General features: G+C 44.8%; 1 protein-coding gene across 3 annotated transcripts in view; it reads right to left on the bottom strand.

Moving 5' to 3' along the window:
• VPS8 (VPS8 subunit of CORVET complex) overlaps positions 1–27,723 on the bottom strand; it is a 229,679-nt gene that overhangs the window by 69,953 nt on the left and 132,003 nt on the right. For all 3 annotated transcript variants that reach the window (XM_075132278.1, XM_048863795.2, XM_075132277.1), the window contains 6 exons: positions 26,277–26,366; positions 16,952–16,998; positions 13,799–13,940; positions 12,227–12,316; positions 10,516–10,558; positions 8,838–8,941 (listed from right to left, as the gene is read on the bottom strand). In XM_075132278.1, coding sequence (XP_074988379.1) covers positions 8,838–8,941; positions 10,516–10,558; positions 12,227–12,316; positions 13,799–13,940; positions 16,952–16,998; positions 26,277–26,366 — 516 coding nt within the window. The remainder of the gene's footprint in view (positions 1–8,837; positions 8,942–10,515; positions 10,559–12,226; positions 12,317–13,798; positions 13,941–16,951; positions 16,999–26,276; positions 26,367–27,723) is intronic.

Below are 27,723 nucleotides of genomic sequence, written 5' to 3'. Positions count from 1 at the left end.
GTGTGGTCCCTAAGTGTGGGACTCCACTGTGGGATGCGCGTGCTCCATAAGCCTGAGAGTGGAGAATTTTTGCAAGCAGTGTCCACTGGTCTGTGCCTGTGTCCCTATTCTCCTTGTGCTCTGCACAGAAGGCATAAGGGGCAGGGCAGACTGCCTGCCTGTTCAGTTCCTTCTCTACTGCAAATCGTGGCCAAAATCCAAAGCAGAGGGAAAGGAAGGCAGGTAGTGGAATACAGATAAGGACCACACATGTTGAAGAAGAAATGGTTACTCACCCCGTGCAGTAACTATGGTTCTTTGAGATGTGTTCCCCCATGGGTGCTTCACTCTAGATGGGCCTGCACCCCCTGTGCCTTTGATCGGAGATTTCTCATAGCAGCATCTGGCCCGTGCATGGGTGTTACTCAGTCTCATGCACTGTGCCATTGTTATACAGCATTGCACGGACGAACCGCCCTCAGTTCCTTCTCTCTCATGAAACCCTATAGCAGAGAGCTCTGAAGCAGAAGGCAAGGAGGGTGGGTAATAGAGCACCAATGGGCACATACATCTTGAAGAACCATGTGTCCTTTTCCAGGGATGGTATTGTTGATGCCAATGTAACCATACAGAATTTTAGTTTGTAAATAAAAAAGTTGAGTGGTTGCGGGTTGAAAATGGGTCTTCATCCTCCTTACTTTTTGGGAACTAGGAAATATTTTCAATAGAAATCTTTTCCCTGATGTTGAAGAGGTACCCACTCTGTTGCTCCCCACTGAATGAGAAATTTTTCCTCCTGGAGAAGGATCTCTTCAAGAGAGTGGTCCCTGGAAAGGGACAGGGAAGAGAAACTTAATGTTATAGCCCGAATGGATGATATCCAGCCCCCATTTGTCTGTTGTTGTGGGGAAAAGAGTGCTAGCTGGCTGCCAAAGGAGATCTGGGGATTGGGTAGGGGTGGCCTCAACAGTGGTTTTCAACCCCAAACCTATCTTTCGGCTGGGAGGTGAGATTGGGTCGATGTGGAAGGTGCTCGGTATGGTGGCTTTTGCACCCTCTGCTCTGTCTTTTGTAAGGTGATTCCTGCGCTGATGGTAAAATGGTTGAGGCATAGGCCTCAATTTGTATGGTCACTTAAGGTATTTCCTCTTCATACCTGGTGTATATATACACCAAGAGAGCAGAGGGGAGCCCTGGAATCCTTTAGTGAGTGCAAAGACTCATCTGTTTTCATTGAAAAAGGTTGATCTTGAAATGCAAGTACTCTACGGTGTTCTTGATCTCTCTGGGAAAACCTGAAAAAAGTGTAGCCACGATTCCTGGTGCATCACAATGGCAGTTGCCATTGATTTTGATGCGGCATCAGCGGCATCGAGAATTTCAGATTGCAATGAAGTTCTGGTCACCAGCTTGCCTGCATCAACAAGGGCCTAAAAGTAAGCGCTGTCCTGCTAGAACAACTTGTCCTTAAAATCCAGGAACTCTGAATAATTCAGAAAATTGTAGTTGGCAAATCTGATAGATATTCTAAACTGGAAGCTAGCAAATGTAAAGACCTTCCTCCCCAAAAGGTCCGGGCATTTGGCCTGCTTATAGGTGGGTGTTGCTGTCTAGATCTCTCTGTGGCAACCTGAACAAGAAGTAAATCAAAACTCCACTTCCTTAGCCAGGGCAAAGCATTGCTTCTCTGCCCTCTTGGGGGTATTGTGCATGTTGCCAATGTGCTCTCCAGCTAGATTCTGTGGGTTGCAGCTTACACTGTGAGTCCTGGACCTTCTCTAAGGAGATCTGGAGCTCTACCAACATCAGTGCTTAAATTTGTAATGAAGGAGGTGCTGGGCTCAAGCAAATTTTTTACTTTCATAACTGTCACAGCAAGCCCAGGGGTGCGGGCTCTATGAACTGCCAAGCCTAGAGGTGTAGGTGCTCAGCCCTGGCAAGCCCCTGCACAAATTAAGCACTGACCTCCACCCTTTGTAGCAACTACTGGAATCGCTTGTGGTCATTCAGAAGGGAATGAGAAATTGGAGTGACTGATACTTCAGGAGATGAAGATACCCTTGGTACTGGTGGAACCATCTCATAGTCTTCCCCTTCTATAGGATCAGGAGGAAGTTGTAGTTGCTCTCTTGAATAGAAGAAACATGGTATGACTCCCTGCTAGATTGCACAGACCTTGGGTATTGTGCATATGGTCCCTGGCTCCAACAGAGCCAGTGGGAAGGGTTGAAGGTGGGTTGTGGAGGTCGCCAAGGCCTGGGGTACCCTGGTCATGAGGGGGGTGTCCTGGTTTGGATAAGGCAGGCTGGTTCCAGGAAGCTCTTCATCTTCTGTCTGGATTTATCTCCCTTGGTGGAGACAATGATGGTTTCTCCAGTATATCTGATTCCCCCAACAAGAAGGTCCAATCCAGCTTGATCAGCGGTGCCATTATGGGACCTACCGCTAGTTTTGAGAGCCCTAATAAGCCATCCCTTCAAGCCACCAACTTCAATATCAACCTTTTATCTATTGAGACTTTTTTCTTAGTAGCAGTCATGGCCACCAAGCAAGCATTTGAGCTGACAGCCTTTTTCATAGAGGAACCTTACTGCATGTTCCACAAAGAAAAGGTGGTGCTCAGGGCACCAGAATCCTCTTTTCCTAAAGTAAATCCCTCCTTCCACACTTCCAAAGAGGTGATGTGCTTCCTTTGTTCAGTCCAAAACCACAACATCCAACTGATAAGTTGTGTCAAAAAGCAACAAGAAACTATCTCAAGCGTACAGAATTCACAAGAAGATTGGGCTTCTTATTAGTGTTCTTTCACCTGAGATGCCAGGAACTCAGATTCCAAGCCCCGCGTCACTAGGTGGATTAGACTCTGTATCACAGAGGCCTACAAACGATCAGATGCTCCTATCCCAGAATCTGTTGTCCCTTTGTTGGGGGGACATTTGTGAGGATGAAGAGAGAAAGGAGAGTCTCTGTCTGAAGGCCGATCTGTATTCTCTCCTGAGGGCACAGAGGAGAATGGAGAGACTGTTTGGATTTTGCTGCATTGTCACCCACCACCTTTTGCAGCTTTTCTCCAAAAATGAAGAAGCCTGTAAACTCAGCCAAGCATAGGACCTGCTTAGAGTGAGTATCCGCCTTCAGAGTCAGAGTCATAGGTGGCACCTGGCCACTGAGCTGGAAGCTATGGCTCAGCCTGAGAAAATCATTGTATCCGTTGAGACACCATTTCTTAAAGCACAGCCAAAGTCAGGGTGAACTCTGTAATTAATGGCTTTGAGATCTTCCAGACAGGAGAGAGATGCTCCTGCAAAGCAGGTGGCTGCCAGGGACACTTGGAGGGTGGCAGAGGCGGCTACAAAGCTTTTTTGGGGAGTGGCTTCCATCCTTCTATCTGTGGGTTCCTTAGGACAGAGCTCCCCTGCTGCCCCCAAGGGAACAGCCATATCCCTGGTAAGAGATAGAATCACAGAACTGGAAGGTTCCTCAAGAGATCATCTAGTCCAGTCCCCTGCATTCAAGGCAGGACTAAGTATTGTCTATACCATCCTTGACAGGCGTTTATCCAAGCTGCTCTTAAAAAATCCCAATGATGGATATTCCACAACCTCCCTAGGCAATTTATTCTAGTGTTTAACCACTCTGACAGTTAGGAAGTTTTTCCTAATGTCCAACCTAAACCTCTCTTGCTGCAATTTAAACCCATTGCTTCTTGTCCCATCCTCAGAGGTTAAGAAAAACAATTTTTCTCCTTCCTCCTTGTAACAACCTTTTATGTACTTGAAAACTTATGTCCCCTCTCAGTCTTCTCAAGACTAAACAAACCCAATTTTTTCAATCATCCCTCATAGGTCATGTTTTCTAAACGTTTAATCATTTTTGTTGTTCTTCTCTGGACTTTCTCCAATTTGTCCACATCTTTCCTGAAATGTGGCACCCAGAACTAGACATACTACTCCAGCTGAGGCCCAATCAGTGCAGAGTGGAGCGGAAGAATTACTCTACGTGTCTTGCCTACAATACTCCTGTTAATGCATCCCAGAATGATATTGGCTTCCTCCCCCCTCCCCCCCATAGCGTTACACTGTTGACTCATATTTAGCATATGACCCTCAGATCCCTTTCCACAGTACTCCTTCCTAGGCAGTCACTTCCCATTTTGTATGTGTGGAACTGATTGTTCCTTCCTACTTTGCATTTGTCGTTATTGAATTTCATCCTATTTACTTCAGAGACCATTTCTCCAATTTGTTCATATCATTTTGAATTTTAATCCTATCCTCCAAAGCACTTGCAACCTCTCCCAGGCTTGGTATTGTCCGCAAATTTTAAAAGTGTACTCTCTATGCCATTATCTAAATCATTGATGAAGATATTGAACAGAACTGTACCCAGAACCAATCCTTGCGGGACCCCACTCATTATGCCCTTCCAGAATGAGTGTGAAGCACTGATAACTACTCTCTGGGAATGATTTTCCAACCAGTTATGCACCCACTTTATAGTAGCTCCATCTAGGTTGTATTTCCCTAGTTTGTTCATGAGAAGGTCATGCGAGACAGTATCAAAAGCCTTACTAAAGTCAAGATATACCACATCTACTGCTTCCCCCCCATCCACAAGGCTTGTTACCCTGTCAAAGAAAGCTATCGGGTTCGTTTGACATGATCTGTTCTTGACAAATCCATGTTGACTGTTATTTATCACCTTATTTTTTCTATGTGTTTGCAAATTGATTGCTTAATTATTTGCTCAATCATCATTCCGGGTACAGAAGTTAAGCTGACTGGTCTGTAATTCCCTGGATTGTCCTTATTTCCCTTTTTATAGATGGGCACTATATTTGCCCTTTTCCAGTCTTTTGGAACTTCTCCCGTCTTCAATGACTTTTCAGAGATAATTGCTAATGGCTCAGATATCTCCTCAGTCAGCTCCTTAAGTATTCTAGGATGCATTTCATCAGGCCCTGGTGATTTGAAGGCATCTAACTTGTCTCAGTAATTTTTGACTTGTTCTTTCCCTATTTTAGACTCTGATCCTGCTTTATTTTCACTGGCATTCACTATGTTAGACGTCCAATCGCCACCCACCTTCTTGGTGAAAACCGAAAGAAAGAAGTCATTAAGCACCTCTGTCATTTCCATATTTTCTGTTATTGTCTTTCCCCCCTCATTGAGTAATGGGGCCTACTCTGTCCTTGGTCTTCCTCTTGCTTCTAATGTATTTGTAGAATGTTTTCTTGCTTCCTTTTAGGTCCCAAGGGAGTTTGATCTTGTTTTGTGCCTTGGCTTTTCTAATTTTGTCCCTACATATTTGTGTTATTTGTTTATATTCATCCTCTGTAATTTGACCAACTTTCCACTTTTTGTAGGACTCTTTTTTGAGTTTTAGATCATTGAAGATCTTCTGGTTAAGCCAGGGTGGTCTCTTGGCTTACTTCCTATATTTCCTATGCAGTGGGATAGTTTGCTCTTGTGCCTTTAATAATGTCTCTTTGAAAAACTGCCAACTGTCTTCAATTGTTTTAACCCCCTTAGACTTGCTTCCCATGGGATTTTACCGACCAACTCCCTGAGTTTGCTAAAGTCTGCCTTCTTGAAATCCATTGTCTTCATTGTGCTGTTCTCCCTCCTACCATTTCTTAGAACAGAGGTGGGCAAACTACAGCTCGTGGGACCATCCTGCCCAGCCCCTGAACTCCTGGTCCGGGAGGCTCGCCCCCGCCCCTCCCCTGATGTTCCCCCTCCCCTGCAGCCTCAGCTCACTGTGCCGCTGGCACAGTGCTCTGGGCGGCAGGGCTGCAAGCTCCTGGGGCAGCGCAGCTGCAGAGCCGTGGCCTGGCCCAGTGCTCTGCACGGCGCGGTTGCCTGTCCTGGTGCAGCAGCGCCGCCAGCCACCGGTGTTCCAGGCAGCGTGGTGAGGGGGCAGGGAGCGGGGGAGTTCAGGGGGTGGTCAGGGGTGTGGATAGGGGTCGGGGCAGTCAGAGGGCGGGGAACAGGGTGTTGAATGGGAGCAAGGGTACCGGGGGGGCAGAAGTCAGGAAGGAGAGGAGGGGTTCGATGGGGCGGTGGAGGGCAGTTAAGGGTGGTAGGTCCGGGGGCGGTCAGGGAGAAGGGATGGTTGGATGGGGCAAGGGTCCCGGGGGGGGGCAGTCAGGAAAGAGAGGGGAGGTTGTATGGGGTAGGGGGTCCGGGAGTGGTCAGGGGACAGAGAGTGGGGGGGTGGATAGGGCAGGAGTTCTGGGGGGGGCCGTCAGGGGGCGAGAAGCAGGGGGGAGTCAGATAGGGGGTGGGGGCCGGGCCATGCCTAGATGTTTGGGGAGGCACCGCCTCCCCTAACTGGCCTTCCATACAATTTCAGAAACTTTAAGCGGCCCTCACGCCAAAAAGTTTGCCCGCCCCTGCGTTAGAATCATGAATGCTACCATTTCATGATCGCTTTCACCCAAATTGCCTTCCAATTTCAAATTCTCAACCAGTTCCTCCCTATCTGACAAAATCAAATCTAGAACAGCCTCCTCCCCTAGTAACTTTTTCCACCTTCTGAAATAAAAAACTGTCTCCAATACATTCCAAGAACTTATTGGATAATCTGTGCCCTGCTCTGTTATTTTCCCAACAGATGTCTGAGTAGCTGAAGTCCTCCATCACCACTGAGTCCTGTGCTTTGGATGATTTTGTCAGTTGTTTAAAAAAGCCTCATCCACCTCTTCTTCCGGGTTTGGTGGTCTTTAGTAGACCCCCTACCATGACATCACCCTTGTTTTTTATCCCTTTTATCCTTACCCAGAGACTTTCATCAAGTCTGTCTCTTATTTCTATCTCATCCTCAGTCCAAGTGTATACATTTTTAATATATAAGGCAACACTTCCTTCCTGCGGCAGCGGTTTCTGAGCAATAGAGCCCTTTGGTTCTTGAATATTACAGAACCTGAGGTCACTCGTTAATATATTTTCCCTTTTTAGGCTTGTTCCATTCACCCCTAATCACTTCCTCAGAGGAGAAGCAAAGGGGAATTGCTGCCTGAGCGGAAAAAATTTACTGAGGCTTAATTCAGGTTTCAGAGCCAGACAGCTCACCTTCCTCAGTGGAGGAGGAGGAGGAAGAGGGGTCTGAGGAGTTGTATCTCCTGTATTTTTTGGTACTTTTTCTTTCCCCTTTTAGCCTTTTTTAGTTTTTAACTTGTTTTGTGCCCTTTAGGAGCCTTGATGCAGCTTTGGTAAGCCCTCTTGTGACTAGCCTTGCTTTGGATCTGCAGTTGTTTCGACAAGTCTCTCAGAATGCTCCCCACTGGGTCCCATTCAAGGGGAAGGGGGGAAACTCATTGTCAGAGCCCTCCTGGTTGGCTTGGGGGGGGGGGGAAGGGGGCTGGTGAGAAGCCCTGTCTCTCTTCCCAGGGTGCGCAGGACCCACTTTAAGACTTGGAGGGGGACGACTTGTGGCCACACAAGCCTGTTCTGCAGCGGTCCCCTAGGACTTTCCCCCTCAGTTGAGTGGTCAGGGTCCTTCACCCTTTTGGAGCCTCTCCCTGCTCTACACTGGAGTTCTCAGTCCAGGTTTCCCCCGTTGGAGTCACAGCAGCTCTGGTAGGTAATGGACTCCTCCTGCTGGTCAGACTCATAGCCCTGGGACCTAACAGAGCTAGGGACAGAAGACTGGATGAAGGCTGGGCACAACTCAGCACCTTCCAAGTCTAGGAAAGCAGTCTCAAATACAGAGCACCGCTTGTATTTGACCTGATACTTTCTTGGCTGTTCTACCATGCCCGTAAGGGGTAGTGGAGCCGGCAGGGACATGCTGCAGTGGAGGCTCAGGAAGGGTTAAAACCCCGAAGGGTTAACCAATCCCAGGAGGAGGAGGAGGAATACTGAGGAGGGAGAACACTGCTCCCTGTGCCCAAAAAACTGGGCCGAAAAGTTAAAATAGGAAGAGGAAGGGCAGGAGAAAAAAGCCTCCACTGTCTGGCAGCAAGCAGGAGTGGTCAGACTATGTGGTGCCAAAACACTGATCTGCAGCTGTGAGCTGCAGAGAGAGGAGAGCAGCCCATATCTCCAGGACTGTGGGAGACATTGGGCTGGAGAAAGGTAGGAAGTGCTATAGTGATATATACAGTCTAGATTCCCGGTTTAGAAGCCAAATCATCACTTAAACATTATTTGTTGATTATCACAGCAAGACTTTTAAAGCACAGACCTCTTAATTCCTCTGTTATAAAGGGGGCTTCTTAGGTACTCCACCTCCCTCTACATATCAGGCCTTACCATTACTCCAATAGTTACCCTGAGATATGCTCTACAGCAAAGATGACTATGTGTCAGGACCTAGCCTTTTCTACTTTCTCAAAGGGTGTGTTCTCAGCAGAATATTACATCCCATTTCACCACAGATACTCTCCTATATACATGGAAAATCATCAGGCTCCAGGGATATGGCTCTGAAGATTTCTCATGAATACCACTCTCTGATCACAGAATCACCAGAGCAACAGCCCCACTTCCTTGTAGGAGGTAAGCCAAAGGCCTTTTGAATTCCAGTTTCTGGATAACTTGCAGTACACACAATGGCCCAGCTTTGCAGAACCATGGTTCCACCTACATGTAAGTTGAGATTTGTGCATATAGGTGCCACAAAACATGCCCAAATCGTGACTTGCAGGTATGCCCTGGGCACTGAGCATGGACAAATCAGGCACATACAAAAGTAGGTGCATGGATGTGAAGCAAATCTGCATAATTATAGGAATCTACCAAATCACAGGTCCAACTGAACAAAAGACCAACTTAATGGATACTGAAAATGGAACTCTTCCTTCCACATTTGCATAGTACTACATGCCCTAGTAATAGTGCCTTTTATCCCCTTACCTCTCGCTGCTGCTGGTTTAAACTATGTGAATTCCTCTGGCAAAGTGCAATTGTTTTCACTAAGGTATCTTCAATATCCTTTAATAAGTGGAGTTCTGTTGATTCTAGGTTAATGAAAAACAAAGATTACAACATGGTTCAGATAGTTTACCATGCCATTACTGCTAAATCATTCCAAAAAATAAAACCATGCTGCTCACCTAATAATCTCTTCCCTGTATCACAAACAACTGTTATGAAGACAGGCTCTGACCCTTTTTTTGGATTCAGATCTATAGCAGAATAAACTGTGCTTTGCAAAATGCTTTATGCAACCACATCTGAGTTTTGGCTTAGATATGCCTTGACACTGATTAAAAACATCACATTTTTATTTGATGTTATTGAGTCCTGGAGCTCATGAACAGAGAGCGTAGTAGGAACCACCCTATGTTTCCTGCCAATGTAGCAGAGCTGCTTCCTTTGGGTTATTTGCCTAGTTTTCGGTAATGGTAAAAACTAATACAAAGTGCTGTAAGGCTGTAATATTTGTTTGCTGCAGAAGCAACTGGTAAATTTCTTCATTTCATTACTGTATGTTTCCTGACAAAGAGCATGCCCACAGTGAGGTACACAGAGTAGCAGGTTTCAAAAAACAGAAACTGCTACATCAGACCACTGATCAACCCAGTCTAGTTGTGGCCTACTTCCAAGAGTGGCCAATACCAATTACTTCAGGGAAAAAAAATGTTAAAAACCTCACCCTGGACAATCATTACACAACCTGTTCAAAAGGGAAGCTTCTTTCTATACCCTGACAAGTTAATGGTTGGCTTATTCCTGAAACAGGAGAGAGGTAATATCATATTTGTCCTATCTAATATAACTACAGATGATGTCATCCATATACATGTCTGATGGCTTTTTACTCCTAGTAAGCTCTTGGCCTGAACTATATCGTGTGGCAATGAACTGTACAGGCTAATTCTGCTTTGTGTAAAAAGACTAAATTTAAAAGGAAACCAGTATGTGCAAAATGCTGAATGTATTTGCTAGCTTCTTCACCATGCACACTGCTAAGTGCAAATGCATCAAACCACTAAGTTGTGACATGATTGTAGTTTCTCATAAAAGTTTTACTTTGGATTCCAGCATCAGCCATATTCTCTCTAGAGAGGAACGCATTTAGCTCCTCACGACCGCTTTATTAGGGATTGAGGGACTTTTTGGCAGTCCATAACTCCAGGATATATAATGTAGTCTTTTTCTCATTGTTTCTTCAACCAAGAAGACACTCAATCTGTAAGATGAAAGGATCACTATGTGGAAGATTTCTCTGTCCCTGGAATCCTGAAATGGGATCAGTTACTGCCAGATGTCTCATTTTCAAGGACAAAAGTCATTAGCTGTTAGATCTTCCTGTTGTGAAATTAGAATCATGAGATAAATTTCTGGCAGATCACCACAGTGCCAATCATGACCACAAGGGATCACAGAGCAGCAACTGAACTGTGACAATCCATTGAGGCTCTTGTGAGTTAAAAATCTGAGAATCGCTGGATGATGAAAGTTCACTTGAATTGCTATGATAGCTAAGTTAGCATTTTAAATTCTAGCACTTCTATTTCAGAGAACATACATCTCATGGGAAAACTGAAGGTAAAATAGTTTTTAATTAAAATCAAAACCAACAGCTTACCTTCAATTTCACATGTAAGCATCAGCAACTTGCTTCGTAATTGCTAAAACAAATCAAAATATATCTTAGACCATTAAAGTCACAGGGTTTATACAAAGGGCACTTTGTTACCTCAGCATGACTACTGCAGTGCATAGACCCTCATATGTGGGGAACAATCTGCAAGTTAAACTTTGACTAAGATAATCAAAATCAAGTCTCAATCTGTTACAAAGACAACATTCAAAATGGAAAGCAAATTTAAACCAATGCAGAGACGTCTGCTGAGTCTGCAGACAGCCTGGAACATAGCTCTGACAAAAGCTAACTGCTGTTGTAATAACTAGACCTACCAATTTACCATAATTGTGAATTCAACTGTCAAAAGTGAGTGAAAGCTCATAAAACGTCACAATAATCTATAATAATAAATGTTGATGTGTAAAAGGGCAAAAGGGAGACAAAAAGACTATGTTAGTTCGAACAAAAAGGCCTTCTGCTGTAATTCAGGAATTGTTTTCAGATCATGCCTGGTAAATAAGAGAAGTGGGGGGCCTGAAACCAATGAACACAAACTGGCGTGTCAGAATTAGGCCTAACTGGTGAACAAAATAATAAGGGGATGAGCTATTCCAGCTATCAATCCCTTTTGGGTCCTAAAAAGAGACCACTGTCTGACTGAAAGATGAGAGCAGGAGAAGGTGTGAGCTTCACCATCCTGGGTGCCACCCCCCGTGTCTCCTGGGATCCTGGACCTTCTTCATCCTAATTCTGAGAGATGTCCTAACCAGACTGGGCCACAGAGAGGGACTCAGGTGACATCACCATCTCCACCTCTACCCGATCCTGCTAAATCCCAAGCACTGCCTGGAAATGTGAGATTCTGCCTTCCCCCCTTCCCCAATCTGTCATTTTCCTTCCCTACCCTATTTATTTCTATTCTTACACCTCTCTCCTTTTTCTGTATATTTTGCATCCTGTGACCAGAAAAAGACAGCTAAGTGAAATGCCCTAAACAGTCCAAGTTTGCCAGGTCTCAGAGTGGTTGTTCAAATCATACGCTGTGCCTGTATTTCTCCAACAGTGAGGCTGCAAGTTAGAGCTGACACCAGAGATAGACGCTGCATTTGTTAATTTTGCTGTTCTTTTTTTCGCCCTTCTTGTGTGTTTTCTCTTGTTTCGTCTTCTAGAAAACAGGACTGGACTTTAACAAACCAAACAAAACAAACAAACAGCTCCAGCCCATCAACTAACTTTTTCTCTTTTCCCCAGAAAGGAGAGTTATCACCTAAAAGACTGTCAAATAAGGAGTTTTTTCCTTCAAGAGGCTCTCTAAAGGGAAAGGGAAGTTGTTAAAATGAAAGCCTCACTTAACTCTTTACATTTCAAATGCTTAAACTGTTTCTCTCTCTTTTCTGTATCTTTAATAAAAGGTTAAAAAGGACACTTAATGTGTTTGCCATGATATTAAGCAGGCTGAGATCTCTGAATATCAAACACTGAACCTTGTTTACAACTGTTTAATGTTGGACAGTTTCAGGGTTCCGTTACCACCTCTGACTCTTTGGGCACTTTATGCCATCTAAATTAATACAATATTGCCCTCATTCATCTCAGCAGAACAACACTGAAAACTAATAATGACATTTTAGTGTCAACACAACCTATTTCGCTGCTGATCATTTCAGCAGAAGCGTTCAGCTTTGGAATACAGGACATCAGTTTACCATACCTCAAGCATTACTAGGAAGGCACCATGAATGTCTCCTTTCTTCTCCAGCAGGTAGGAGGAAGCTTCATGGAGCAGGTGTTTCTGGGTAATCTGGGCAAAAAAATAGCCTATTTTAAAGAATCTGCTGTTTCTGTTGTTAGATAGAATGGAGTGATTGCATTGGTCAGAGTGGACTTCACATTTCCTGTGCATCCATGTGCTCATGATCCTGGATATTCCCCATCTGAGGCATACAGACATTTTCACGTGGGATGGAGTGTCTTCATTCCTAATCTCACACTATAACTATTAAAAAGGGAATTCCAAGCTTAAATAGAAACGAACAAAAATCAAAATCAAGGAAAGATTATGAGCCATACTAATCAAATACAGGAGAATAAGAATGTCTATAAGCTGTAAAGTACTGGAAGTGCTGCCTACAGAAGTACCAGTCTCTTATGGTTTCAAGCACCTTCCAACACTTTTACCAGCCACAACAATAGAGAGCTCTATTCCCTAGTTACATGTAAAAGAAAAACACCACATACTGCCATTAGAATGTGAATGTTTGTATGTTTACATATGAAACAGACTGTAATCTAATTGAATTGGCTTGAAAGACATTCCCTAAAACAAACACTTTACACAGGATCTAACCCAGGGGTGGGCAAACTACGGCTTGCACCAGGCGGCTCAGCCATGCTCCGGTGCCTGCGGATGGGGTAGGGTGCAGACGCTGCCTGGTTGCGCCTCCACATAGGAGCCGGAGAAGGGACATGCCACTGCTTCCGGGAGCTGCTTGAGGTAAGCATCGCTCGGAGCCTGCACCCACTGAGCCTCTCCCCACACCCCAACCCTCTGCCCCAGCCCTGATTCCCTTCCCACTCTCCAAACCCCTTGATCCCAGCCAAGAGCAACTTCCTGCACCCCAAACCTCTCATCCGGAACCCCACCCCAGAGTCTGCACCCCTTCCTGCACCCCTGCCCCAGGGCTGATCCCCCTCCCGCCCTCCAAGCCCCTTGGTCCCAGCCCAGAGCACACTCCTACACCCCAAACTCCTCCTCCCCAGCTCCACCCCAGAGCCCGCACCCCAACCCCAATTTTGTGAGCATGCATGGCCCGCCATACAATTTCTATTCCCCAATGTGGCCCTCGGGCCAAAACGTTTGCCCACCCCTGATCTAACGAAATGACAGAAGAAAAGATTCCATTCTGAAGACTTAGATCCTCTCCTCAATGAGCTGAGAACTGAATCTGGAAATTAGTAAGTTAAGTTTTAAAAAGAGCAGCAGCTAAACTGCTCTCTGGCACCACACAGGCATCATTATGAATAGGATCAAAGCATGTTAGAATCAGATTTTACAGCATTTCCCAATTCTTCTTTATTTCTTAACCATGTGAGAATAACAATTAAGAACTGGGCTAATATAATTGTGACCTAGACTGGAGCATAGCTCTGATTGTCCTGTCCATGCTGACTGCCTAAACCATGACAGAAACTCATTTGATAGGAACTGCATTTAACTAAGTTTAAACACCTTTACTAAAATCTGACTGAATGTGGATGAGCACTCACGCTGTACCAGCCTTACCTGAATGGTCTCTTCCAGTCTGTAGAACTCCAGAACCTGCAGTGTCTCTAAAACATGGTCAGGATTGTAGTGACACATCAACTCAATGAACTGTTCAGTGACACAGGGAGATATCTGTAGCATGTCCTGATTGATACCTTCCCTGGAACACAGACAGGAATTTTAATTGCTATTGTATCTCATTCAAGCAGTAGACATGTTAGATGAAAGTAAAAGGCTGCATGCAGCAGACAAAACACAGGTTACAAACCCAGAACTAAACCTGAAGAACGCCTGCCCTCTATAATGGCTCCCTTACAGAACAATGTCAAATTCAAGAGCTCGGTCCTTCCCAAGAAGTTCTGTGGTTTGAGCCCAGGATACCTAAAAGGTCACCTGAAGCTTTAAAGGGAACGGGTATCCCCAGCAACCTTCCCAAAGATCTCTGGGCCAGAGGCTAGCTGCACACACCAAGCCATGATTAGCTGATTAATCTGTTAAGACTGCCAAACCACTATTAACACAGCATGTAAATATAGTCCAGCCCCTCTGCCTCAGCATGGGGTGAGGGGTGGACTAGGTGACATCTCAAGGTCTCTTCCAGCCTTACATTTCTATGATTTTATAATTGTCCCCTAAATTTAGATATAAATTTGTTCATGCTTCTCAGCTCTTTGTTCTGGTAAAAACAACAGGCACAGCAGGTACATCACCCAAACACACACCACAAATGAATGGATTTCATTGCACTTGTTTGCAATAGAAACACTGTCTTTCCTGGGAAGTGACCAGGAAATGGAAATGAAAATGTAATGAAAGCTTTGATAAGAGAACTGTAGAAATATACACTTCTCTCTATTTACCATCACTGCTTATCAGTCATGGACACAAGGGCACTGGGTTTTAAATTTCCCATGGCAATTTCTATTAACCCCCATGCCCCTAATTTAAAATAAAACTCTCGCTAAATTAAATGGGCCAGATTAATCTCTGACGTATTTCCCGTAACTTCAGTGTAGTTACATTAGGGGGATGAATCTAGTCTCATGTGCTGCCATAAAAACATTTGTATTTGAGACATTAAACTCATTTGTTCCTCTAGGAATCTCTGTTTTAATAAAACCTCTGCCTGAAAGAGGATATAAACATTCATACGGATTGGAGAAAGACAGATGTTTTTGAAGGGGCTTGAATCATGGTTCTTCCGTCTGACATGCTACAAAGATTGGACATTTAAAAAAAATGTTTTTTAATAAGCTGATGTAGATATTCTTTGACTGTTCAGCAGCCATGAAATTAAGTTATAACCTTGCAGATCAGGCCTTTTGAAGTAAATAAACCAAATCAATTTACAAAACTACTGTGAAAAAAAGTTTTAATATTTCATAAAGTGCAAACAAATTATATTGCTAAAGCTCATTTTGAAGTATATCCCCATTACACACACACACACAAATCCACAGCACTGGCAACACAACATAATCAGTAGAAGCTTGTGTGTTATGAATAATAAACTACTCCAATAATCTAAGGTCTCTTCAGAGAGAATTTCTTAAGAAGAGGACAGGTCAGGGGAATATTGTCAATAAAGAAACTAAATTCTTGGGCTTCCACCTCCTTCGCTCTGTAGTGATAGCTGCAAAACTAAGTTCACTGGACTCATTTAAATTCTATTAAGGATCATTCTTCTGCACCTAGAATCCCACTTATGTTTTCCTTATTGGTCATTTTGGCATGTGCCATCAATCCATTATGTCCATTTAATTCTATTATTTTGGACCTCCAGCAATACTGCTGAAGCCCTGAGAGAATTAAATGGACTTTATTCATATTTACAGCCATGTTGTACAAATGTGAACAGTGCAGGAATTCAGGTAGTGCAAAGAGGCAGGGTCTGTGGCCTGACTGTGGTTTGTTGAATGTCAGTCCTATACAGGAAGTAGAGATATTTTGTACAATCAAATTCAAAAGTTGATATTATGCTTTTAAGAATGACTTCCTGTTGATGGTTTGAACACACAGTGTAATGTATGTGCTTATGATCAGACTAAGAGGGAAGTGGCCACTTCCTAACTATTTCAGGGCTAAATTGGATGAGTTTATTACCTGGAGATTTATGAAACCTATTGCTGTTGACAAGAAAAATATTGAAGTCCAGTGCAATTTCTCCCTTCTTTGGGGCTCATTTATCACAATAATCTGATGGTGATACTGTAGCACAAACACAGGCAAATTCAAAATCCAGATGGCAGTAACACCTGTTCATCAATATGCAAGCCAAACATCTGGAGCACACAGACAGTCATACTGAAAATTTATGAACTGAGAATTATCACTGTACAGGATTGTGTGTTCAGTTCTGGGCATCTCAATAAAGTAACTGACAAATTTGTGGATTCTTAGAGAACAATAGCAGAAGCTTAGACTGCTGGTAATCAGAAGAGAAAAACAGGCAAAGCAAGTTTTCAGAAACGGAATTTTGTCCTTATGCTAATTTCACCCCTTTTCCTATGGAACCACTTTTGTAACTGCACAATACAGTTTAATGCAGGGAGAGACTCCTACCATGGACATCTCAACTGATAATCACTCCCCAACTGGCCCTACCCCTTTAAGAAGCCACACTCAGGCCTTTCTGGGCTAGGCTCACCAGCATGAGGTTAGCGTATAGCAATCCCAATGTAAAAACCCAGTCACAGAGAGCAGAAGTACCTTTTATGTATGAAGTGTATCTATCTTGACTGGCCCTGTCACTCGCAGACTAGTCTCCTGTGGTTTGCAGAGACTTTAGCTCCTATCTCAAGGAGAATAACTTTGTCCTCAGAAGAGACAGCCTTTTATAGCAGCAGCTACAGTGGAGCTCAGCTAATCAATTTCTTGCCTCTCTTTGGATCTGTATTAGCTCCTTCTCTGCCTTCATGATGCAAGTGTCTGCAAATGTTTGTGTAATGTGAAAAATCACAAAATCTTAAAGACCTGGGATGGAAAAGCCTTGTTAGCGCATCTGGATCATTCCCATGTCAAGGCAGAATTGTACCCTACAATGTTTTATGGTCATGTGTGTATTTATGCATTTATAAATGTGTTTACAGCATTTATATTTGTTTACACTCTTTAACTAAAGAGTTATGATTTTGAGCAGAAAGTTATAAACTATCCAATTTACTTACATACCTTGGGTCAAGGAGACTTCTCAAAAATTGGAAAAGCAAGAACTGGTCCTGAATAGTGGGGAAAACAAAAAAGAATTAATATTTTAATATAATAATCTGGTGTTGAGTTGTCTGAAGTTATACCCATTGAAAGAAATATTATTCACTCTTATGGGACTGATGCTCATGAAGAGTCTGGCCAGAGCCGCTGCCTTGAGCAAATCTCCTAAACCAGTTTCACTTGGTATAATTCCTCCTAGCCTAGCGATTGTAAAAGGACTACATGATCGTTATGAACAAGTGCTAGCCATCCGGTCTTAGAAACCCTGCAGCTGTGCTGTCAAGTGAAGCAACCTGAGCTTCATAGATAGATACATTTTAAGGCCAAAAGAGATTATGATCTAGTAGTCTGACCTTCACAGGCTATAGAATTTTACCCAGTGATTCCCACATCTAAAACCTAACTTGTGGCTGAACTAGAGCATCTTTGGAAAGTCATTCATCTTTAGTTAAGAATTCGTGATGGAGAATTTACGACATTGCTTGGCAATCTATTCCAATGGTTAACTACCTTTACTGTAAAAGAACTCTCTCTTATTTCAGTTTGAATTTGTCTAGCTTCAACTTCCTCCTCTTTGGATTGCACTATGTCTTTGTCTGCTAGATTAAAGAGCTCTCCATTGTTAGATACCTTTTTCCTGGATAGGTAATTACAGACCATCAACTCTGAACCTTCTCTTAGATAAGAGAAATCAACTGGACTCCTTAAGTTTTTCACCATAAGACTCTTTTCCAGACTTTAAATCACTCTTGCAGCTCTCAATTTTTAACATCTTTTTAGAAACCAAGACACCAGCTCTGAACACAGTATTCCAGCAGTGGTCTTACCAAAGAGTGGATAAACTTTGCTGCCACACCACTGTGACAACAGATCTTGACTCTGAGAGGATCTTTAGACCGAACAAGCAGCTCTAAAACACAGGCCTGTAACACACAAGTTTTAAGAGCCTTGTGCAGAAGCAAATGCTGCATGGAGTGTCAATCCTTTGAGCCCTTTCAGGAAGTCTTATAGACAACACAGTCCCTGACAGCATCCTTCCTTCAACATTTATCATAGAAATCAGAAATGGGACTCACCCCTTAAGTGCAGGTTATTTGCTGGATCTACCAGAATTGGCAAAGCTTGTGGTATCAAACAACGAAAAGCTGTTGAAACTATCTAATAAACTTATCAAAAACCAAGACAATCTAACCAAGAGCAGAACTATTTATTATAACTATCACAACAAAAATGGAGGTTGGTTCTGTACCTCCCCAGCAGCAAGACAGATAAGAACAGACTGTCTATATAAAATTGGCTTGATGGACAGACATGTTTGAATGGATCCTGGCAGGCACTATGTTTGGGGCAGCTAGGAAAGCAGCTCTTTTACACCTTGTTTAGGGACTCAAGAGTGAGAATCATAGAATATCAGGGTTGGAAGGGACCTCAGGAGGTCATCTAGTCCAACCCCCTGCTCAAAGCAGGACCAATCCCCAATTTTTGCCCCAGATCCCTCAATGGCCCCCTCAAGGATTGAACTCACAACCCTGGGTTTAGCAGGCCAATGCTCAAACCACTGAGCTATCCCTCCCCCGAATGGAATGTATTGATGCCAAGCACAGAAGGGCATAGCAGCTTCTTACTAAAGGGAATAGTCTGACTCCTTGCTATATATTTGTACAGAGGAGAGCACCAAGGGTTCCATTTGTAAGGATTTAGACGTGTTTGGAAGTGATGAGGAAGTTACTCACCTTGTGCAGTAATGATGGTTCTTCGAGATATGTCCCCCTATGGGTGCTCCACTGTAGGTGTGTGTGCGCCCCTGCACCTCTAATCGGAGATTTTTGGTAGCAGTGTCCCGTAGAGCCGGTGCACGTGCCCTCCCTCCCTCATGGTCTGCCTTGAGGCTATTTAGCACTGCACAGACGAACCCCCCTCACTTCCTTCTCTACCGCACAGCCCTATCAAGAACTTTGCAGTAGAGGGGAGGAGGGTGGGTTGGGGAGCACCCACAGGGACACACATCTCAAAGAACCATTGTTACTTCACAAGGTTAGTAACTCCTCCTTCTCCTTCTAGTAGTGTCCCTATGGATGCTTCACTGTAGGTGACTCCTGAGCAGTACCCACCACTGGAGGCTGGGACTTCGGAGTGGAGTCTTTTACTACAGAGAGTACTGTGGAGTCGAAGATGGTGTCAGCGGCCAAATCTTCAGCGATTGCATAATATTCTGCGAAAGTATGGGCAGAGGCCCAAGTCGTTGCTCTATAGATTGCTGAGATAGAGGTATCTCTACAGAATGTGACTGAGGTAGAAATGACCTCATGGAGTGTGTATGGACTCTGGATGGAAGCTAGTTGTGCCCTTGATAAGTGACTAATGCAACTAGAGACCCATTTGGATAGTCTTTGAGCTGATATCACAGAGCATTTGGATCTTTCTGTGGACAAAAGGAAGAGTTTAGGGGATTCCCTGAAGTCTTTAGTCCTGTCCAAGTAGAATGCTAATGTCCTTCTAATATCTAGCATATGCACAATTATCTCCCAGGTGTTACAATGTGGTTTTTGGGAAAAAACAGGGAGATGGATCTGTTGATTCATATGGAAAGTGCAGAGAAAGTAGGGAGAAACTTGGGATAACTTAGAGTTACTTTGTCTTTTTTTAAAAAAAGGCTGTGACTGATGCATGTGCCATCAGGGCCGCTATTTCTCCTATGTGCCTAGCTGAGGTGATGGAAATTAGAAATGCTGTCTTCATGGACAGGTGAAAGAGAGAACAAGTTGCCCTGGACTCGGAAGAAGGTCTATTCAAAGCCCTGAGAACTAGGTTAAAGTCCCAGGCTGGAGCAGGTGGTGTCACACGTGGGAAGAGATTCCCAATGCCCTTAAAGAATCTACTCATTAGTGGGTGAGCAAACACCAAGTGGGAAGCCAATTTCGTTGCGAGATGAACCTTAAGGGAGCTGAGTGAGAGTTTAAAATGTAGTGCAAAATCAGAGGGAGAAAGATGAGGTTGGGTCTGTGTGTTTGGAATGACACAAACTTGGAGTCATTTCCATTTTGTAGATAAGTATGTTGAGTGGTCAACTTTTGGTTGTGTTGCAACACATCTTTCAGCTTGTCAGAGCATTCTGCCTTTAAGACTTAGAACTAAGAAGAAGCCAAGCCTGGAGGTGGAGGACCCGCGGGTTGGGGTGAAGGGTCAGCCCATTGTTTTGAGAGAGCGGGTGAGGGATGGGCTGAAGAGAAACAGGAGGGCATATTGCCATCTGTGTCAGGTAAGGGAGCCAGACTTGTCATGGTCAAGAGGGGCAATCAGAATAACTCTCGCTTTGTCTTGCTGAATTTTCAACAGAATCTTGGATAGAGTAGGAAACTGGAAAAAGACGTACAAGTGGGCCCTGTCTTGTGGGAAGATGAGGGCAATTGCCAGTGAATGTTTCCCCAGGCCAGCCCTGGAGCAGTAACAAGGACCTTTCTTGTTCCGTTAAACAACAAAGAAATCCATAGTCATGGTTCTTCAAAGGGTGGATATATCTTGAAGCACCTCTGAATTCAGTACCCACTCATTGTCGTGAGAAAATTGCAACGGAGACTGTCGGCTGTATCCTTGGTAGACAGATAGCTGAGATGAGCACATTGTGATGAGTGCATCAATTCCAAAGTTTGAGTGCTGTCCTGTAGAGGGAAGGAGATCTGGCAGCTCCTTGGCGGTTTACACAAAACATACAGGTCACATTAAGTCCATCATGACCTTTGTGTGTTGTTTTTGAAGAAAGGCAGAAAGTGTGCACAGGCACTCCTGACAGCCCTTCGCCCCAAAAGAGCTTTATGGAAGGTCATTTCTGTGGAAGGCTATTTGTCTTGAACCTTGTGGTTGTGTAGGTGATCTCCCCAGAGTATTAGGCAGATGTGTCCCAGGGTGGTGAATGCAAGTAGCAAGAGGAATGCTCTCGCTTGTACTGCATCAGGGTTGGTGCTGATAAAGTCTAGTCACTGTACCGTGGTTAGTATGTCGCTACAATGAAGAGAAACTTGGAGAATACCCTGTGTGGAGCAGTCTGTACTGAAAATGATCCTGCCCCAAAGGTAAGCAATAGGAAATCTCCTGTATGAAGGTTGTATTGAGATATGGAAGTAGGCACCCTGTAGGTTCAGGGCTAGAAATCAATCTCCTTCCTTTAGAGCTGGTCCTAACTGCTGTGAAGTAGGGCAAGGTGACTTCTGAATGGCATGACAGGTGTATAGATGGTAGCTGATTCTGTAAGGTATCATTGTTCAGGCCCTCGACCAGCTCATCAAAAGTGCTTATAAGAGACAGTTTGAGAAGTCATGGACTGGGGTGCAGACTGTTCCCACTTTGAGCCCTGGTCCTCTTACACTGTGGCTCATAACAGCACTGAGATGGTGGGTATTGAGAAGATTGTGACCTGTGGTGCAGTGGAGAGGTATATCTTCTCTTCTGTAACACAGTGTAGATTCCTAAGGAGTATAATGTGGTCTGAGAATCCTTCAGGATGTGTAGAGAAAAATCTGTCTTCTCCGTAAAGAGTTTGGCCCTTCAAATTGGAAGTCTGTAGCTCTTTGGGCAATCTAGAGAGGTGTAGCCAAAAAAGTCAAAAAAAACCAACCAACCAAACAAAAAAACCACAACACAACCCACCTCAGTTCCACTGTCATGGAGACTTGGGCAGGCAGCTGTAACAGCTACATCCGGTGCTGTCTCTAGGACCAGTCTGGCTATTAACTGACCGTCTCTAAGAATGGTCTGAATCTGTTCTTTTTGTGTTCCCAGTAATGTTCCAGAAACATATTGGGTTTCCCATAATTAATAAAATTGTATTTGGCCATGACAGTTTGGTAATTTATGACTCTAAACAGTAATGTTGTCGATGAATACACCATCTTGCCAAGCCTGATCGTATGGAGTTGACTTGGCATCATGTTGCGGATGTTGAAAACAAAGTCTGCCTCTTTGAGTAGAGATGTACGGGGTTTTTTTGGTTTGTTTGTTTACACTCTGTTGCTGGATGGTGCAATGGAGGCTGGTGTCTGCCAGATTACTTTGGTAGGATCTAGAATCGTCTCATTGATTGGGAGGACAATTCTAGATGAGGCGGTGGTGTGCAGAATTTCCACCAACTTGTGATGTGTATCTGCCACCTCCTGTAGGGGAATCTGCCACCCTCTTGGTAAGATCCAGAAAGTTCCTAAAATCTTCACCTAGTGATGAGGGGTGGGCAGCACAGCCTCATCTGGGAGACATGAGGAGAAGCGTGCTGGAGGGGTAGATTCCTCTTCAGGTTCTTTTTCCTGTTCTGAAAAAGCTTCCTCCTGCCCTGACTCAGGTGTCTGGACAGCCAGGCTGTAGCAAACCATCTGGTGGACTCTCCCTGAGAGACATAGGGAAGGTCGCGACATATGTGTGTACGTCACCCAAGAATTATAATATGGCCTTCGGGGGGAGTGAGGGAGAAAGGTGGGCATGGGCGGTGGGCTTACCTCAGGGGGCCCGTACTGCGATTGTAAGTTAGCTTGATGGAATTGGGGGGTACCCTTGTAGTGTGACAATGGGCCACGAGGGCCAGGAAAATGATCTCCTCCTGGCCAGTGTCAGATTCTTCACTGCGTAAGGGTGGTGCTGACTGTGGTATTGGCAGTATATAGCCCAGTGCCAAGAGCGATTCTGGGTGCCGGGATGTGCTTGATACTGGGGTCCTGGTACCAAGTAATGGGGATTGTGGTTCTTCCCCAATCATCAGGTCTCCAGGGTACCAGAGCTCATGCAGTGCCATGCTTTCATTTGGTACCACAGAGGAATCTCCGTGGTACGCTGTCAGTACTGATAGTTGGGCAAAGCACTCCCTCAATGAGAGTTTTGTTGTGCCCAGTACAGAAAGTTTGTTGGTGCCACTGTTTTAGAGATGGTATGGTAATTGTCTCTCTATGGGTACTGAGGCCACAGGCAGGGGTGGCAGGTTTGTAGAAATTTTGGTGGTGCCCAGAACCTGCCCCCCACCTACCTAAGGCTCTGGGAGGGAGTTTGGGTGGGGGGAGGAGCTCTGGGGTGCAGGCCCTGGGCTGGGGATTAGGGTGCAGGAGGGGTGCAGGCTCTGGGAGGAAGTTTGGATGGGGGAGGGGGTCTGGGGTGCAGGCTCTGGGATGGAGTTTGGGTGCTGGGTGCAGGCTCTGGGCTGGGGGTGTAGAAGGCGGTGAGGGATGCAGACTCTGGGAGGGAGTTTGGGGATAGGAGGGGGTGCAGGGGTGAGGGCTGTGGGTCTGAGGATGAGAGGTTTGGGGTGTGGGAGGGGGCTCAGGGCTGGGACAGAGAATTAGGGTGTGGGGGGATGAGGGCTCTGTCTGGGGCTGGGGTTGAGGGGTTTGGGGCGTTGGAGAGGCTCAGGGCTAGGGCGGAAGGGCAGCCTGCCCTGCCATTAGTGAATGGTGGGCAGTAGGACCCTGTGGCAGCAGTTGATGCGGGGAGCCAGCAAAGCAGAGTCAGCGTGAGGGCTCCCGGGCCGGGGGAGGTGAGAGGTGAGCGGGAGCAGCAAGTGGGGACCAGGGGAAAGACCCGGCCCCAAACACTGGTGTAGCTGGGCCCCCGGGCCCTGAATATTGCTGGAGCCCGGGCACCACATGTGTATATAACTCGCCGCCCCTGGCCACAGGTCTCCAGAGTACCAGAGCAGGTGTGTTACCATGGGCTCACGTGGTACCACAGAGGAGTATCTGTAGTATGCTGTCAGTATCTATGGTTGGGAAAGTGCACCTGGTACCAAAGGTTTCAGAGTAACAGCCGTGTTAGTCTGTATTCGCAAAAAGAAAAGGAGTACTTGTGGCACCTTAGAGACTAACCAATTTATTTGAGCATAAGCTTTCGTGAGCTACAGCTCACTTCATCGGATGCATACCATGGAAAATACAGAAGATATTTTTATACACACAGACCATGAAAAAATGGGTGTTTATCACTACAAAAGGTTTTCTCTCTCCCCACCCCAGTCTCCTGCTGGTAATAGCTTATCTAAAATGATCACTCTCCTTACAATGTGTATGATAATCAAGGTGGTCCATTTCCAGCACAAATCCAGGGTTTAACAAGAACGTCTGAGGAACAGTGTGGGGGGGAAGGAATAAACAAGGGGAAATAGGTTACTTTTTATAATGAATCAACCATTCCCAGTCTCTATTCAAGCCTAAGTTAATTGTATCCAACTTGCAAATTAATTCCAATTCAGCAACCTCTCTTTGGAGTCTGTTTCTGAAGTTTTTCTGTTGTAATATCGCAACTTTCATGTCTGTAATCGCGTGACCAGAGAGATTGAAGTGTTCTCCGACTGGTTTATGAACGTTATAATTCTTTTGACAGATTTCAGAGTAACAGACATGTTAGTCTGTATGCATCCGATGAAGTGAGCTGTAGCTCACGAAAGCTCATGCTCAAATAAATTGGTTAGTCTCTAAGATGCCACAAGTACTCCTTTTCTTTTTGTTATAATTCTTCACATCCGATTTGTGCCCATTTATTCTTTTACGTAGAGACTGTCCAGTTTGACCAATATACATGGCAAAGAGGCATTGCTGGCACATGATGGCATATATCACATTGGCAGATGTGCAGGTGAACGAGCCTCTGATAGTGTGGCTGATGTTATTAGGCCCTGTGATGGTGTCCCCTGAATAGATATGTGGGCACAGTTGGCAACAGGCTTTGTTGCAAGGATAGGTTCCTGGGTTAGTGGTTCTGTTGTGTGGTATGTGGTTGCTGGTGAGTATTCGCTTCAGGTTGGGGGGCTGTCTGTAGGCAAGGACTGGCCTGTCTCCCAAGATTTGTGAGAGTGTTGGGTCGTCCTTCAGGATAGGTTGTAGATCCTTGATATACCAAAGGGTTTCTCTGTGCCGCTCTTTTAGACATGGTACGGTAATTGTCCCCTCTCCTTAGGGGGTAGTACTATGAGAGCATGAGTGTGGAAGCCCCACCATCTCTGTCTCTGGGACCAGTGCCTTCGGGATGGTGCTGCAGAGCAGAGCTCACAGCAGGAGACCCCTTCTCCGGTGCCTGCTTCAGAGCAGAGATCACAGCAGGGGGCCCCTTATAGGTGCCATGCTTCAGAGCTGCTGGTGTCACCCTACCAAGGTGGCTGCGCTGGGGAGCCCCTCTGGCTGGCCAGTTGCTTCGAGGAGCTCTTTTTATGAGCCTTTCCAGGGGTAGTCTGCTGGTGGCTCTCTCTCTCTCTCTCTCTCCCCCCCTCCTTCTCCTCTTCATGACTTGACCCCGAAGGCTCCAGGGATGATCCGGGGTTTCCGGAGTCCCCTGCAGACTGAAGTGTTTTCTCCATAGGGAGGCGTTTTAACTTCAGCTCCCAGCTCCTGTGAGGCTGCCATTTTAGCTGTGGCAGGTAAAGCATTTCTGTGAGGCTCTCCCAGGCACAAAGAGTGTCTGGCCATTACAAGGAATTGACTCCTGGCAGGAGAGGCAGGGCTTGGAGCAGACACACCCAGGCATGCCCCTGGGCAGGGGGCTGTCATCCTCTAGCAGGGAGGAATGCAGAAGAACGCTGTCTTTACCTTTTTTTTTTTAAACTAAAAATAAAAAATTATGAGTCTACTAGTGGGGGGGGGGGGGGAGAATGCCCCCAGACAGGGCAGGAAACTGAAGTTCTTTTCCTTTCTCTCTCTCTTTTTTTTTTAAACCCAAAGGAATAAAATAAAACAAAGAAACATTAGCCTAACTACTTTTAAGAAGAACAAAGGTAACAAAACAAACACTACTTATGCTAATGACACAGATAAGGAAGGGACATCTGCTCATTCCTTCTGAGGCCAGTAGAGAAGGAAGGGGGAGGGGGGGGTTTCCACCCAAGCTGTGCTAAATAGCCTCAAGGCAGACCACGAGGGAAGGAGGGCAAATGCGAGGACTCAATGGGACACTGCTACCAAAAATCTTCAATTAGAGGTGCAGAGGCACACATACACCTACACACATACACCTATGGAGCACCCATAGAGACACTACTCGAAGAAGAAATACACCTTTCTGTTTCAGGCTACACAACTGACCTCAGGCAGGGGGTTGGATGGAAACTCTCCCAGCAACAAGTTATTTCATAAATGCGCAGTTCAGGGGCTTCTACACTTTCCTCTGTTGCAGCTGGTTCTGGCCACTGTCAGAGACTGGACTAGATGGACCTCCAGCTTGAGCTGGTCTGAAAATCCCTGTGGACATGGCCAAAGCCAATGCTGAGAAACACCTGATTCAATTATAAAAACATAGTTCAATCCAAAGTGCGTTTGCAAGTTTTTACCTGAAGATTTTTAATGATTCCCTCAATCTGGTCATTGAAGTGAGTGGCTATCAGGTCTGCCGCTTTATTCGGGCTCAGTAACAGCAGCTCCTGGAGACAGAGGGAGAAAATACACTACCTTTAGTCTTACAAACTACAGGATCATGCATTAATGCTGATCCCACTCATACTGTACTATACCTACAAATCTACATGACCATAACTAGAAGTGTAGTAACAGTGGGTGAGGAATGCTTTTGAAGCAACAATTAAAAAAGATTAAGAGGTACAGAACAGGCAGAGACAGAGCACAAAAATCCTCATACTGGTGACGCATGGGCCTCAATCCTGAGCTGCAGTTGTCACCTCACCAGCTCTTCTTCCCTGCGTTCCACCCCTGTTGCTCTGACAAGACTTCCAGTTCGCGCCAGTTGTGCAGGTGTTTTGGTGATGTGGCTCCTGTTGTGCAGGAAGTGGACTAAAACCATCAACTAATTTCACAGGCCATTCGTTGGCATTCCAACAGTGATAACTTCCGATCAATACAGGCCTCAGCTGGACTGAAACCAGGGACAAAAAGGCTCTATATCGTATCTGACATCGTTAGGAAACCTACAACGGAATTGTTCTTCACCAGGGCAGTATCACTACAACAAAACCAGACAGGATGGCAGGTGAAGGGAAAAAGAATTTCCTTTGTGAATTTATCTAATTCATTCTGTTCTGATTAGAAGCACTTTTTCCTCAATTCCATACTGTCCTCACAGGTCATACATAGATTAATTTTCCACTCACGCATTTATGTTGGTAAGAGTAAGTTATTCACATATAAATATGGCACCAAGGAGCCTGAAAAGCACTGAAAGAATGTGATACAGCACTATTCAGGGACTAGCACAATAGATACATTATAGTGGGCCACTACTAAAGCAATATAAAAGGTGTTTCTAGCAAAGCCTACCTTACAACTACTCAGAACTTTGGCAAAAATATTCTTTTCAGACGAGGAATGGACAATTTGATTAGGTCAGAGTGATTTCTTTTGCCAAGTTTCACATAAAATGAATCATAATTTACAGTTACCCAAAGTTAAACAATTAGAAGCTTTGAGTTTAAGTTTAAATAACTGAAAATGATCATTTTCAAATGAAATTCGGTACATCATTAATCCTCATGAAGGATAATTGTTTAGCCTACTTTGGAGAGAGATTTTTCATCCTGCAAGATAACAATCGTGAAAAATAATGTACCAAGAAAGAACAGCTTTTCAGCCCTATAATTACACTGTCATTGAAATATAGTTTTGATGACGAAAGTTAACTTGAAAACCAGTAATTTACCAGAAACTTGGCCTCCAAATGAATAAAATAATATCCACCACTTCGGTGTTATACGAATAGCTGACAATTTGTCTCAAGCTTTTTAAAATTGTGTTTGTACTGAACTTTGAAAAAGGGGAAGGAGAGTT

This window comes from Caretta caretta, chromosome 9 (genome assembly GCF_965140235.1).
Source record: "Caretta caretta isolate rCarCar2 chromosome 9, rCarCar1.hap1, whole genome shotgun sequence".
NCBI classification, from domain to species: Eukaryota; Metazoa; Chordata; order Testudines; family Cheloniidae; genus Caretta; species Caretta caretta.
This window is presented reverse-complemented; position numbering and strand designations above follow the sequence as displayed.